Here is a 15606-nt window from a genome sequence, read left to right on the forward strand (position 1 = left end):
GTAAAGGAGTAATTTATGTTACACATTAGTGAAAAAGCAGCAATTGATTTTTAGTTCTATTTGGCTTATCTTTTCTGCTTAAGTGCTGATATTTAATTTGTAGGGAAACCTCTAAACAGGTCTATATTTTTATGTTTATCCTCTTCCCTGAGCTAATGAAATAAACACATTTATTGATTTCAGAATCACCTTTATTAATGTAGTTAACATGCCTTACTAATGTTATTTCATGTACTTGGATTAGAACCATTATTGTTTATGCATCAACCCTTTTATTTCAGGTCAAAGGAATACAGAGGCTGCAGAAGAAAATAGGAGTGGGCCTCCAAAGAAGAAAGTGAAGGAATTGAGAATTTTGGATACCAAAACAGCCCAGAATCTATGTATGTAATGTATTCTGCATAGGCATGGTGGTGATGGCTAACTCAATGTAAACAACCTTAGAAATTTGAACAGACCCACTGCTAGAAATAAGGTCCTATGCAAATATAATCCAGGTTTCCCTATGCCACTTAACCAAATTGAAGAAAATAAATGAACTTCATTTAACCTGCTGGAATATATTATTTCTAGAGGTTTGGAATGGATTGTTAATAAAACTTCCATAGTGAAGATAATGAAACATAATGTAAGTTATTATTTAAAATGTAGTGTTAACTTTTTCCATTTTTATGTTACTGAGTAGGTCTGGGATTCATATTTTTACAATTTTTCATATTTTTACATATTTTAAAACTGGTTGCTGATCCTTGAAGCCTTTAACTAAGCACTGAGCCATTAATTTTGTTATTGGTAATGTAGCGGGATAGTTAAATGCATGACCATACTTTGACTTTTACTTTGACATACTTTCTCTTCTAAGTTGGACATAGAATATTTTTATCACTACAGAAGGGTGTTTAGATAGTGATGATACCAAAACACTCTTGTGTGAGAAACTTTAATACATCCTACATTTTTAATTACACACAGAATACCATGGTAGTTATGTGAGAATGGGATGAATACAAACTGACCATTCTGTTATCTGGCAAAATATAACTCATATAACCACTCTACTAATAGCTATAAAAAATTTGTACACTACTGCAATGATAGTTTTCTCCCTCAAAGTTTATTTCAGTATTTTTATTACACAATGTGATCATATTATCTAGTTAATACATGACCATGAGACTTATTTTAGTATTAGAATTCTCATTGAGTACCTGTGTTTAGATAATCATTTGCCCAGATAGTGAATATTAATTTTGCTTTTGCTACCAGTGCAATCAGGTATTGCTTTTCATAAAACCTCACTAATAGGTTTTTTCACGTTCTATCTCTCAGAGTTATTTTTCTTATAAAAAGTGGGTTTAAGCTGGGCGTGGTGGCTCACGCCTTTAATCCCAGCACTTGGGAGGCAGAGGCAGGTGAATTTCTGAGTTCCAGGCCAGCCTGGTCTACAGAGTGAGTTCCAGGACAGCGAAGGCTACACAGAGAAACCCTGTCTCGAAAAAACCAAAGCAACCAAACAAAAAAACAAATAAAAAAGTGGGTTTAATGAAGAATGGTATGAAATTTATTTAAAAATTGTATCTGTGTAATTGTAATATATTCTAGGTAATATTAGTTGAATACTTTTCCAATATGACCTTAAATCTATCCAATGAAGTAAAGATGGATAAGGAAATAACTCAGCATATGAAAAACAATACTTGTTTTCCACCTGAATATCAGCAGGAATGCAGAGTACATTGATGAATCCAGCACTTTAGCTCTTTCCTTGAAATGTGTTCAGTGGTGTCTTGCTGTATTTGTGGGTGATCCTTTCCGAAATTCGCAGTGGATAACTAAAACCACAGGTAGTATTAAACCCAGGTAATACATACACAAACATACACACATGTGCACACAAACAAACACAGACACACAGACACAGACACACACACACACACACAGACAGAGAAGATAAAGTGTCTTTTATAAATTAGTTAGAAGTCTATAACAATAACAACAAAACAAAACAATGCAATTTTAATACTGGTCCTTGAAAGAAAATTTACATGAATATAGTTTTTATTCCTCTCAGAATATCTTATTATTCTTGTATCTCTATTGTTATGATATGAAATTATTTATTTTAAAATGTATATGATAGCTTCTCCTTCGTATATTAAATTGGGCTTCATAAACACTTCTATGTTTTGGGGTTATTGTTAAGAATGATATAGGCTTCTCTGAAGTAAGCAATGTCATATTTTCACAGCCCATCTCATTACTCCTAAGGCTATTTGGTCAGTAAATTTTTTTATCATTGTGAAAAATTACTAGAGTGGGCCAACTAGAAAGAGAAAAGACCTACTTTTGTGCTCATTGTGGTTCAAAGCTGCTCACTTCATAATTATGAAAGAAAGAAAAAAAAAGCCGATATCCAGAGAGAAAGCATTTTGGGGCAAGATATAACTTTCTTGGTGATTGAATTCTTTGATTCCTGCCTCATCTTCTAATATACTATTCAACAATGTATTCAAAGTACCAATAGTATATTCATCCTGAAGTCATCAACACATTTCTCAAATTTCTTGGAACCAATCACTTTTCTAAAGCTCCATGTCTCAAATTTCCCCTAAAGAGCAAGCAGGTAGTATGAGAGGTTTTCGGAGAGCTTATCATATTTAAGGCATAAGAGTCAACAGATGGTGAAGGAACAGGTAGCATGAATTTCTCAGATGTGGTGGTTAATGAAATGGTAGTCAGAGTGTAGTCAGAGTGAGATGGCATACAGTTTCATAGTGCTACTGCAAGTAAAAATGTAAAACTAACCAATTAACTATTTCTCCAACTTTCTATTGAATATTTTTAGGTTAAATCTGAAAAATATATAGTGATGCTTACATTATGATCATTCCTGAGAAATGCTATTTTGGATATATCTGAAAAGTTTGACATTTAAATCTTATTAATAAAGAAAAAAACTAGATTGAATTAAAAGGACAACTTTAATCAATTTTGGGTTGGTCAATATGTATTAGCTTAACATAAAATGATTATGCATAGAGTTATGAGAGATCTAAGTAGGATTTTTATTTTGTAAATATGTACACTTGAGCTGGAAATGCTATAACCTGTGGGATTTTAGATTATTTTTACCAATATTGATAGAATACTCCATCGAGTAGAAGCAGCTTATAGTTCTGTAAATTAGTATATTACTAACAAAATAGCATAATTTGAGTCTATAAATTGATATATATATCCATATATCCATATATATATATGTATATTAAGATTCTTAAATTTTGATGCTATTCTGCCTTTAATAAAATCCAATTTCATTTTAGCTATCTTCCTTGGATCTTACCGCATGCCATACGAGGAAATAAAGAACATTATTTTGGAGGTTAATGAAGAGATGCTCAGTGAGGCCCTAATCCAGGTACATTGGAAATCTTTAGTTTAAAAATGATGATAGACATTTTAGAAGTGTCTCTTCTTGATGTTATGAAAAATAGTTTTAATATTATAAACAAGTCATATTTTCCTGGACGATTTATTATCAAGTTTGATGGAGGTATCACACTTTGCCTCATGTATGTTTTGAATTTGGACCTGTTTATTTACAATAGAATTAAGGCTTGATTGGTATATGGTGAGTATTTACTATAATTATATACCTTTATGTATTGGCATAATATGTTCTCAAAAATCCTCTTGTTGGAAAAAGTAAACATTTACAAGGTTTGATTTATTTCTCTGAAGAAAGAAATTGAAAAAGATCTCAGAACCTGGAAATATCTCCTATTCTCATAGATTGGCAGGATTAATATAATAAAAATGGACATCTTGCTGAATGCAATCTACAGGTTCAATGCAATCCCCATCAAAATTCCAACTCAATTCTTCCCAGTGGTAGAAAGTGCAATTTGCAAATTTATTTGAAAGAACAGAAAATCCAGGATAGGGAAAACAGTTTTCAACAATAAAACAACTTTGGGAGGAATCACCATCCCTGACCTCAGGCTTTTCTACAGAGCAATAGTGATTAAAAACTGCATGGTAGTGGTACAGAGACAGGCAGGTAGATGAATGGTACAGAACTGAAGACTCAGAAATGAACCCACACACCTATGGTCACTTGATCTTTGACAAAGGAACTAAAACCATCCAGTGGAAAAAAAAAGACAGCATTTTCTTTTTTTTTTCCATTTTTTATTAGGTATTTAGCTCATTTACATTTCCAATGCTATACCAAAAGTCCCCCATACCCACCCACCCCCACTCCCCTACCCACTCACTCCCCCTTTTTGGCCCTGGCGTTCCCCTGTTTCAACATGAATTCTTAAAACCTGACTTTAAAAATAAGAAACATTATGCTGGCATAGACATTCAGCAACTTGATGTTTTTTTTTTTTTTTTTTTTTTTTTTTTGCAGAGGTACATAGAGGAAAACTATATCGTTCTAATAAAGAGAAGAATAATTACAATGATTGAATTCAAATTATGATCCTACCTTACTACAATTTTATTACATAGAAAAGATTTAAAACCTTTCATTAATGAAGTGTCATAAGTTTACTGTCTTGCCATGACATATTTTAAAACAGAATGTCATGATCCAACAAAAAGGGGTAACTTGTCACATTTAATGTGCCTTGTTCACTTCAATAATTGTGCAAAAGTCATAGTTCAGGTGAGTGCAGATGTCTAGAAGACAGAGGCATCAGCTTTCCCCCAGGTGATGGGATTCCAGACAATTAGATACTTCCTTAAGTGTATGCTAGGAGCTGAACTCAAATCCCCTCTGAGAGCACACCCTCTCATCCCTTGACCCAGCGCACCAGCCTGAGTATTTTGTGTTTTTTTCATGTCTACTTGATAAGAATTTGTTGAAATCCAGATTGCTTGATTGTCCAATAGAGAACCATTTTGTCTCATTTCCTTTCTTGGTCAATCCAAATTAATTCTCTCTTATTCAAAATGTATGATTGGATGAGACATCTGAGTTTTTAAGATTAATATTAGTTTTATCTGGATGATTCATATGTCTGAAGATATTATGGCAGGAAGATGCTTCTCAGGTGAAATAATTATAGCTTTGCTGTTACCCCAAAAGTTTGCTTTTCTTGTGCCAAAAGGAAATCTCTAGGACTTTCAAACTAGATATGTTTGCTTCAGTGATGTGAAAGTAACATCAATTTGCCATTCACATGAAGTGTTTACCATTTATGTCTAATTACCATGTAGCACATCGATAATGCACAACATTAAATATGTATCATCAGATTAACTTTGTTGTAAGTTCTGTTTGATTACAGTGCTAAACTTCATCTAAGCATAATCACAGCTTGTTGCTCATGTAGCGTGGTTGTCTCTTCATGGCAACAAAAACAACAAAAAGCAATTAAGGACACATCATTTCCCAGGAACATGAATTAACACAGGTGTTATGTCCCCTACAGTAGGTCAATAAACAATTCCTCACTAGACAACTAGAAGACTGCTTATTTGAAAGGATAAATGACCTACTTAAAAATATTTTTTATTTAGATGACTAGTATTTAGGCTGTATATTGTTGAAAATAATGTTTGGATGTTAGACACTCTGAAAAAGAAATAAAAGCAGTAGTTTACAAATTGTTAAATGTTAGGAGAAAAATAAAAAAAATAAAGTATGCATTATTTGAGATAATAAGTGCTTACAAATAATTATTAAATGCTGGAGAAACATTGGTAGAGAAATTATATTTGCCAGGCATGGATAAAGTAAGATTTACATAGGAGGAAAGCATATTGTGCGGAAACATTTTCAAAGATATGTTAATTCAGTACAATTGGAAAGGACTCAGCAGTTTCTGAACATGGTTGTATCAAATATTGCAAATTTCTTTGAATGTAGTTCTAATTAACATATTGCATTTTGTTTAATTAAAACTACAAAGAGTAGACCAAAGTAGTAAAAACAGTACTTACAAATAGCATTAATAGCAGTAGTAAATATTTTCTTTGTTCATTCCAGTTGTGTCAGATAGCAAGAAACATTGTCTATACTCATTACTATTTCAAAATTAAAGTATTTATTAGACCTGCCACTAGATCTCACATCTATTATTATATACAACTTGCTTTGGAAAATATGTTGACAACTATTTCAATACAATTTGTTTCATTTATAATGAAATGCATTTGATTTTATACTGAGAATTTATTACCACATGCAAGAAGTCCATGGAACATGCAATAAGGTGAGAACCTATTAGACATGCTTCCAAGGGTACTGTGGTTATGGTTGATTTTTTTTGTGGATCAAATTCACCTTGAACTAGACTTTAAAGTATTACCAGGATTGAATAAGTGGCTATTGGTTGGCGAATATTTGAAGACTATGAAGACTTCATAATTTCGAAATATTTCTGGATTAACATAGGATAGTGGTGAGCAAGCATAGGGAAATAATTAGTGAATTGGTTGGGGTCCTATTATAAAAACTGAGATCAAAATGTAATGACTGGTAGTCTGCCTCAAATGTCAAAAAATTGAATATGGGCACATTCAACTAATCTCTGTCTCTGTCTCTGTCTCTCTCGTGGTGGTGGTTTCTATTAATAGAATAAACAGGAAAATCTAAAGATGGCCTAGTCGGCCATCACTGGAAAGAGAGACCCATTGGACATGCAAACTTTATATGCCCCAGTACAGAGGAACGCAGGGCCAAAAAGTGGGAGTGGGTGGGTAGAGGAGTGGGGTGGAGGATATGTGGACTTTTGGAAATATAATGAAATGTAAATGAGGAAAATACCTAATTTAAAAAAAACCAAAGTACTTTTTAAAATACAAAATAAAGAATGCCCTAAACTATACAGGCATTTATCGGGGTGGGGTGATATTGGGAAGGGTAGTGGTGGTAAATACTTGGATTTAAAATAAATATTCATTGAAAGTTTGGTTACAAGATGTTTTTAATACTTGGATTTTGTTTTTTAATGGAGAAACAAACGAGGTAGGAGAAAAAAATCTAGAATACAGGAAAGGATTATAAGAATTATTATAGTATAGTATGTTTCAATGATAGAATTGAGGTCAGTAAAAAAAAAAAAACAAGATCAGAGGGTCATTTGCAAAGAACGGATTCTTAAAGTATGAAAACTACTGAAATTCTTGAGGCTTCCAGTGATAGAAAATAACAAGTAGAAGGTCAAGGACTGCATTTCTGTAGACTACTTATGGTGAGGCAATGGGTGGTGATAGAGAAATCAGAGTAAAAGTAATATACATACCAAGCCATGATAAATTATGACATAGACACTGTAGACCTATAAATAGTGACTGCAATCAGGGAGAGAAATACCTTTTGCTTTTATTTTTAAAATTTGTTCTTGTCACTATTAACAGTATATCAGTGTCACCTACTGTGCCCCTATTGCATAGAGCTTCTTTTAATATCTACAATTACAATTGTAATTGTAAGTCTAATATTGGTTGTTCTATAGGTCCCCTTAAAAGCATGCTGAACGCAAGTTTCCTATACTTTTAAAGCAGATGTTGTATTTATTTATGGTGTTCCGCCCTCTACCTCTCTTCATTTAAGAAACAGTTCCAGAGGATGGGCCTTCCTGGCTTTTCATCCTTTGCTGTCTCTTCACCCACTTCACTTGTTCTACCTTTTTCTCATTTTCCCGTTTCTTCTCTTTACATTTTAAAAACATTCTTTATGTAGAGAAGGCTAAAGATATGTACCAATAATGCCTCAGGCTAAATGCAGCTCTACAACACTTCATAACTGAAAACCCATGCAGAAGGATATTTCTGCTCACTTCCTACTTATATCTTCCTTGTATTCTGGCTGCTTTATATTTCTGAAACACAATTGAAAATCTAAGACTTCAGTTCATGCAAGACATACAACCTACACCTTTCCACATGATTATGTTTTCTCAAATGTGATTTTTACATCTCAAAGTAGATTACATGATCTATATAACTCATTCCTGAATACTGACAAAATGATTAGGTAGAAGCAAAGGTCATTCAATCCATCCCCTGAATTCCAGGCAGTGCTATACCTAAGTCATCAAAAATAAATGGCTATCTATTGATTCTGCAAGAAAAAAGATTGTTCAACTTCCCTCAATTAACCAGTTGTAGTGTATAATTATTCTTATAGTCAGGAAGTTCATGCATGTGTAATAGTAGAGCTCATTTTTGTCTCTTCAATCCGTCTTTGTAATTATTGATCTATTTATGTGGCTATCGCCCATCTGTATTTTGTTGGGGTTTGTGAGTCGGCATGTGTTTGTGCGCTTTAGCAGATTTGATAGCTTTAGGACACTACACCTATATCAATTAAGGCTATAAAGCCATTGGGATTATAGAATTTTAGACCAATTTTTTTCTTAAACAGCAATAGTTCTTCACATTTGCTTTCTTAATTCTTTAAAGAAAACAAAACATTAGAATTGACAGGAACAATCTTAAAACATTTCTTTCGTATTTGTTGTCATATAAGAATAAATATTTGTGATGCTTCTGCAATATACTTATATTTTTATTTGTGGGTTGTTTTTTCTTTTTTTGTTTTCAACCTTGGCCTCTAACTTTTCATTAGATGGAGTTATAAAATGTATTCTTTTGTCTGTTTTGACAGCAGCCTTGTTTTTGAGCAGTATGTACTAATTTCAGGCTATTGTTAAGCTGAATTTAATCCCAACAAATATTGTGTCTGCTCATCATCGGTTCATTCTATGTTGAATTTTTTGAAGCAGAGTAAGTATGTTATTTGTTACTGACACTGGTTATGTTCTTATTTGCAAGGAAAGGAAGGATAGCATTAAGAAATTAATCTTTGCTTATAGCATTTAGTGTGAAAAATTTACCCTTCGTACAATTTGAATAAAAATGTTTTTCTTCACAGTTGGGTAAAATGTTGCTTCCTATTATTTTATGTTTCATAACTTGTACAATTCTAACAAAAATTAGTCCTTTAACTTGATAAAGAAGGGGAACAGAGAGTAAAATGTGTTGGAGTGAAGGAAGATTTGCTTAGCAAACTATTTCATAACCCATAACACTTGACTACATTTTGAAAAGCATTGTATTATATTCCAAAGGTGGCAATTACAAATATCAGAATAAATCTTCACATATCTTTTTTCCAGGTTTCTGTGACTCTGTATTTTCAAAGCAAATTAGAATTTACCTAGTCATCATATTTAATAAAGATACATGATAACTATATTAAAATTTATTCTAATATAATATGGTTAGCATACTATATTACCATATATTGTATAATGTTTAATACAAAGATATGTTAACTATTTTATTTCAGTATTACAGATGAGCAGTCAATGAGGAATGAAAAGGAGTTAAATTTGTGGTTGACATATTGATTCACTTTCTATATATGTATTTTATAGCTCCATAACAAAACAAATCCATTTAAAAGCCTTTAGTTAACGAACACAAGTAAGGTATATTTCCTTACTTTGGACTGTTACATTGTGAGCATTGGATTGTGGGATTCTCTCCTCTAGAAGCTTACAGCTGCACTCACTATCAGTTTTGATTTTAGTTTCTGTACAATGAATATACCATATCTAGTACTGTCCCCAGTTGCAAACCATGGTTTTATGAATTAATTTACCTTTTTGATGTAAAAGTAGTAACATTTTAGAATTTGATATATATACAATTAATTCATCTTTCTACGTTTATTTCAAACTTGATAACTTAAGTTTTACATATTTGATTAGTATAAATCACAACCAAAATCATAACTTATGAAATCTGTTTCTGCTTCTCACTCAGTTTCAAAATTCCGTGGTCAGGCATTGTACATTAGAGACCACAAATATTCTCAGTTTTGAAACATCTAATTATATTACTATGAGGTGGCTTTTTCTCCTTTATCACATAGTAGCATATTTGTGTGGTTTATATATAGAGCTTAATAAAATTAACATACTCAATATTTGCTAGCTTAGCTTAAATGTATGCCAGGTAAATTAAGTAATATTACACAATCAACCTGGAATCAAAACTCAGTTCATATGATTAGTTCATTGGTGTTTTTAACACACCATTGTTTACCTACCTTTCTCCCTATTGTGTGTTATATAGGTGAGTGACTGATTTGATTTTACTGTTGAAAAGGAATAATACATGTCTACTAAAGTCTTCTTGACTAAACACATTATAAAATATCTCTCATTAGAAATCAGCATTACATTCAATTACATTTTAAAACATCATCTTCAACACATGATGTGCATACATCACTGTTTGTACTCTGTAATAATAATATAGTTAGTTAACAAGGAATGAGGGCCTATTATTACTAAATGCAATGAAAGAAACATTGAATTCTATCTATCAATTAATAAGTATTCTTTTGGTATGTTGAACGTATTGTTTTACTATTACTGTTATCATTATTTATTTTAATTTAAATGAAGGATTCATCATGATGAACTCATCTAAAGAAATAATATAACCACTCAGTTATAAAGTAAGAATATTTTGTTCTCCTTATAACTTCTCTGCATAATATATATATTATATACACATATGTATATATGTATATAATAGATATTATATAGATATTTACATATTAAATATGTTTCTATATATATGAAATCTTTGCTTATACCATTTAGTTTGATAAATTTACCCGATTTTCCTTCTGAGCCCAGCAGAAGCTGGTAAGGGCTCTAGAGTGCTTTCCACTCCACAGGACTTCGGGATCACATCAGTAACACTGGTGAGTGGAACACAACATCAGCTCCAAAGAATCACAGAGGGTCTTGTGCCAGCAGGAACGGGGACGAAAGGAACCCTGCCCGACCAGAGGCTGGGATCCATTCAGGTCAGGACTAGCCCTGCCATCTTCTGTGTGAACCTGACCGAGGGCATCTAGGAAACCAGAGGACTCTCCACGCCACATGACCCCTAGCATACTCAAGACCTCCTGATCACCTGAGAGATCCTGGGTGATACAAGCAACAAAGCTTCTTGGTCAGTGTCCCCTCAGGCCTTCATCCTCAGCCAGAAGGCGGAGCTGAGACCCAGACCCCTGGGCACAATCCTTGCCATAGGAGAGTCAGCCTATAGGGAGGGTTCTGACTCCAGAACTCAGGAGGTGGATCAGAGATCCAGACTTCTGGACACCTGCCCTGCAAGAGGAGAGTTGGACTCCTATGAGTGCTGACAGAGGCTAACAGAATCACAGGAGGATCAAGCTCCAACCAGAGACAGCTTGATCATTAACACCAGAGATTTCCAGATGTCGAAAGGCAAACTCAAGAATCTTACTAAAAGAAACCAAGAACACTGGGCATCATCAGAACCCAGTGCGCCCACCACAACGAGTCCTGGATACCCCAGCACACCTGAAAAGCAAGACACGGATTTAAAATCATATCTCATGATGGTGGTAGAAGATTTAAAGAAAGGCATTAATAACTCACTTAAAGAAATACACAAGAACAGTGCTAAAGAGGTAGAAGCCCTTAAAGAGGAAGCACAAAAATCCCTCAAGAAATTACTGGAGAACACTGCTAAAGAACTACAGGCAAACACTGCTAAGCAGGTAGAAGAAACACAAAAGTCCCTTTAAGAATTACAGGAAAACACAACCAAACAGGGTATAGAATTGAACAAAACCACTCAAGATCTAGAAATGGAAGTAGAAACAATGAAGAAAACCCAAAGGGAGACAACTCTGGAGATAAAAACCCTAGGAAAGAAATCAGGAACCATAGATGTGAGTATCAGCAACAGAATACAAGAGATGGAAGAGAGAATCTCAGGTGCAGAAAATTCCATAGGGATCATGGACACAACTATCAAAGAAAATGCAAAATGCAAAAAGATCCTAACCCAAAACATCCAGGAAATCCAGGATACAATGAGAAGACCAAACCTACGGATAATAGGAGTAGATGAGAATGAAGATTTTCAACTTAAAGGGCCAGTAGATATCTTCAACAAAATTATAGAAGAAAACTTCCCTAACCTAAAGAAAGAGATGACTATGAACATACAAGAAGCCTACAGAACTCCAAATAGACTGGACCAGGAAAGAAATTCCTCCTGACACATAATAATCAGAACAACAAATGCACTAAATAAAGACAGAATATTAAAAGCAGTAAGGGAAAAAAGATCAAGTAACATATAAAGGTAGGCCTATTAGAATTACTCCAGACTTCTTACCAGAGACTATGAAAGCCAGAAGATCCTGAACAGATGTTATACAGACCCTAAGAGATCACAAATGCCAGCCCAGGCTACTATACCCAGCAAAATTCTCAATTACCAAGGATGAAGAAACCGAAGTATTCCATGACAAAACCAAATTCACACAATATCTTTCCACGAATCCAGCCCTTCAAAGGATAATAAAGGGAAAACCACCAACACAAAGATGGAAACTACTACCTAGAAAAAGCAAAAAAGTAATCCTTTAACACAACTAAAAGAAGAAAGCCACAAGAACAGATTCCCAACTCTAACAACAAGGCTGCCCACTTTCTCCCTACCTATTCAATGTAGTACTCTAAGTCCTAGCCAGAGCAATTAGACAACAAAAGGAGTTCAAGGGGATACAAATTGAAAAGGAAGAAGTCAAAATATCAATTTTTGCAGATGATATGATATTATATATAAGTGACCCTAAAAATTCCATCAGAGAACTCCTAAAATCTGATAAACAGCTTCAGCGCAGTAGCTGGATATAAAATTAACTCAAATCAGTGGCCTTTCTCTACACAAAGGATAAACAGGCTAAGAAAGAAATTAGGGAAACTACACCCTTCACAATAGTCAGAAATAGTATAAAATACCTTAGTATGACTCCAACTAAGGAAGTGAAAGGTCTATATGACAAGAACTTCAAGTTTCTGAAGAAAGAAATTCAAAAAGATCTCAGAAGATGGAAATATCCCCCATGCTCATGGATTGGCAGGATTAATTTTGTAAAAATGGCTATAATTTTAGGAATTCTTTTAGGATCATGATTAAAAAATTAAGTCATCTATATGTTTATATAGCAACACTAAATGACAGTAAACCTTCATGGATCTGCAGAGATCTGCTCCAAAGGGGTGTGCTATTACTTAGTAATTGTTATATATGTTTAATAATAATAGGGAAAACATTAATAGCACAATCTTTCCTAAAATGAATTACTTACAGCCTAGCTTAATAAGGACACACCTGTTGCAAATTATAAAATAATCCAAAGCAGACCATTTCAGAATGATCACCTGCTAGTTATTAGCTTGTCCCATTATGTCTTCTGACACATATCTTTTTGTCTTTTTATGTATTTTATATATTTTTGCGTATATCTTTCTAAATACAACCTGCTTACTCTGTGATGCTTCTATATATATTTTCAGGGTTGACCATTTAGAATTGGATAACCAAAGTATAAATTTCTTTCTTCTTAAACTGCTTCTAACTTTGTATGCTAGAATGCTGTTCATAGTTATATTTTTTCAAATTTATTTTTATCTGCTTTTTCTACTATGCCATTACTGCCTATTCAGAATGTACCAATATCTTTGCCTTTTTTATGTTTATTTTATATAGTACCTTTAGTATCAGTCAGTTAATTCAGTTTACTGCTTCTATGGTAATTGTTATAATAAGTTTGATACGTATGTTAACTTTTTAAAGAAAGCATAACTACTCAAAAAGAAGAAAATGTTGGTTGTTGAGAAATTATAGTTTGGCCTGCAGAAGTTATTTGCTGTTCTAAATTTATGAAGAATAATAGAGGTAATATAGAATAGATACTGAACAGGATAGATGTAATGTTAAAATTGCTCATTCTCTTTGTACAGGAACAGTAAGAGTTCCAGAGAACACATGAATTTTCTTAAATAATTCTGGGGGAACTTCCAGTCATTTGCTATACATCCCAAACATGGATTTCTCTTTTGTGGTTTTAAGCCAACGATTTTGTTGTTGTTGTTTTTTTAACAAGTGGTACTCTGTCAGTTACAATGAAAAGGACAGACACTCAGGAGTTTGGTAACTTAATGCAGATGGGGCAAGTTATCACATTGTAGGGACAAACTGTAACTGGACAACATTTGGAGGAAATGTTAGGTTAACGAAAAAGGAAACTGCTTAACCAACATAATACCAGTCATGCCTTAAAAAAAACCATATTTTTATACTATGTTGTGTATTTAACATTAAGTCATTTTATTTTGGGAATTTGCATTGGCATATATTTTCAAATCATCTGTACATGCCATCTATCAGTATTGTTTTGCATTTTTTGTAGTGTAGGGTAAGAGTTAGCTATATAAATATTTATAAATACGAGCACAAATCGCTAGTTGAAAAGAAAATCCTATTTTGAAGATTGCAGAGAAGACTGTTATTGTTTTTGTATCTGTTAGAAAATCAGTGCTCCTGGCCAAATACATTTTTATGCATTATTTTCATAGACAATTTGAATATTGCTTTGAGGTAGAAATAGGAATATTTCAAAGAATACAAAACTGGACTTTTTTGGCAAAACCTAAATATCTGTTTGATGAGTTCGCCCTTATCATGTAAATAAATGGCACAAAGCATGACCTGTTTATGATCATGTGATTTTTTTCCTTATTCTTTTAAAAGCTGTGGATTTCTCCATGAGAATATATGTCAGATATTTTAGAACAGTATACAAATATGTATTAATGATTTCTGAAACAACAACCATGACAAGATTAGACTTGAAATAGTTTTTTGTGTTTATTTGTTTTGAAATGCTTTCATAGTTGTTGTTTAGAGTAAAAACAAACTGAAAATGGGTATATTCTTTTGAAATGTGAGGAACATAAACTAGAATATATAATCAAGTCTTACAGCTAACAACCTTCTACACTGGTGGAGGTTCTACACTTCTGAGCTCTGTCCAGGGAGTGTGTTGTGTCACTGCCTTCTGCCTGGCTCAACAGTTGGTGCATACAATGGCCTATTTAGACTTGTCATCTAATAGTACCATAGTACCTAATAGCTAATGTGACCATCGCATAGAGGTAAGCAGTATTACTGGGAAATACATGTATAAAGCAAAAAAGTAAGGGCAATACCAGGTTTGGTACTGTTTAAATGAAAATTGTGTTTTCTCATACCAGTCAGAATGGCTAAGATCAAGTTCCAGGACAGCCAGGGCTGCAGAGAAACCCTGTCTCAAAAAAACAAACAAAAACAAACAAACAAACAAACAAAACCAAAAAAGCCACCCACCAAAAAACAAACAAACAAAAACAAAACAAAATAAAAAATCTCAGCTGAGAGCAGATGCTGGCTAAGATGTGGAGAAAGAGGAACACTCCTCCATTGCAGGTGGGATTGCAAGCTTGTACAACCACTCTGGAAATCAGTCTGGCGGTTCCTCAGAAAATTGGACATAGTAATACCAGAAGATCCAGCAATACGTCTCCTGGGCATTTACTCAGAAGATGTTCCAACTTGTAATAAGGACACATACATGCTCCACTATGTTCATAGCTGCCTTATTTATAATAGCCAGAAGCTGGAAAGAACCCAGATGTCCCTCAACAGAGGAATGGATACAGATAATATAGTACATTTACACAATGGAGTACTACTCAGCTATTA

At 33.5% G+C, this 15606-nt stretch overlaps 1 protein-coding gene across 3 annotated transcripts in view; it reads left to right on the plus strand.

Moving 5' to 3' along the window:
* The window catches only part of Diaph2 (diaphanous related formin 2), a 716167-nt gene that overhangs the window by 297376 nt on the left and 403185 nt on the right, over positions 1-15606 (plus strand). For all 3 annotated transcript variants that reach the window (XM_006528581.4, XM_006528582.4, NM_172493.2), the window contains 2 exons: positions 282-383; positions 3324-3418. In XM_006528581.4, the coding sequence (XP_006528644.1) occupies positions 282-383; positions 3324-3418 (197 nt within the window). The remainder of the gene's footprint in view (positions 1-281; positions 384-3323; positions 3419-15606) is intronic.

This window comes from Mus musculus, chromosome X (genome assembly GCF_000001635.26).
Source record: "Mus musculus strain C57BL/6J chromosome X, GRCm38.p6 C57BL/6J".
Lineage (NCBI taxonomy): Eukaryota > Metazoa > Chordata > Mammalia > Rodentia > Muridae > Mus > Mus musculus.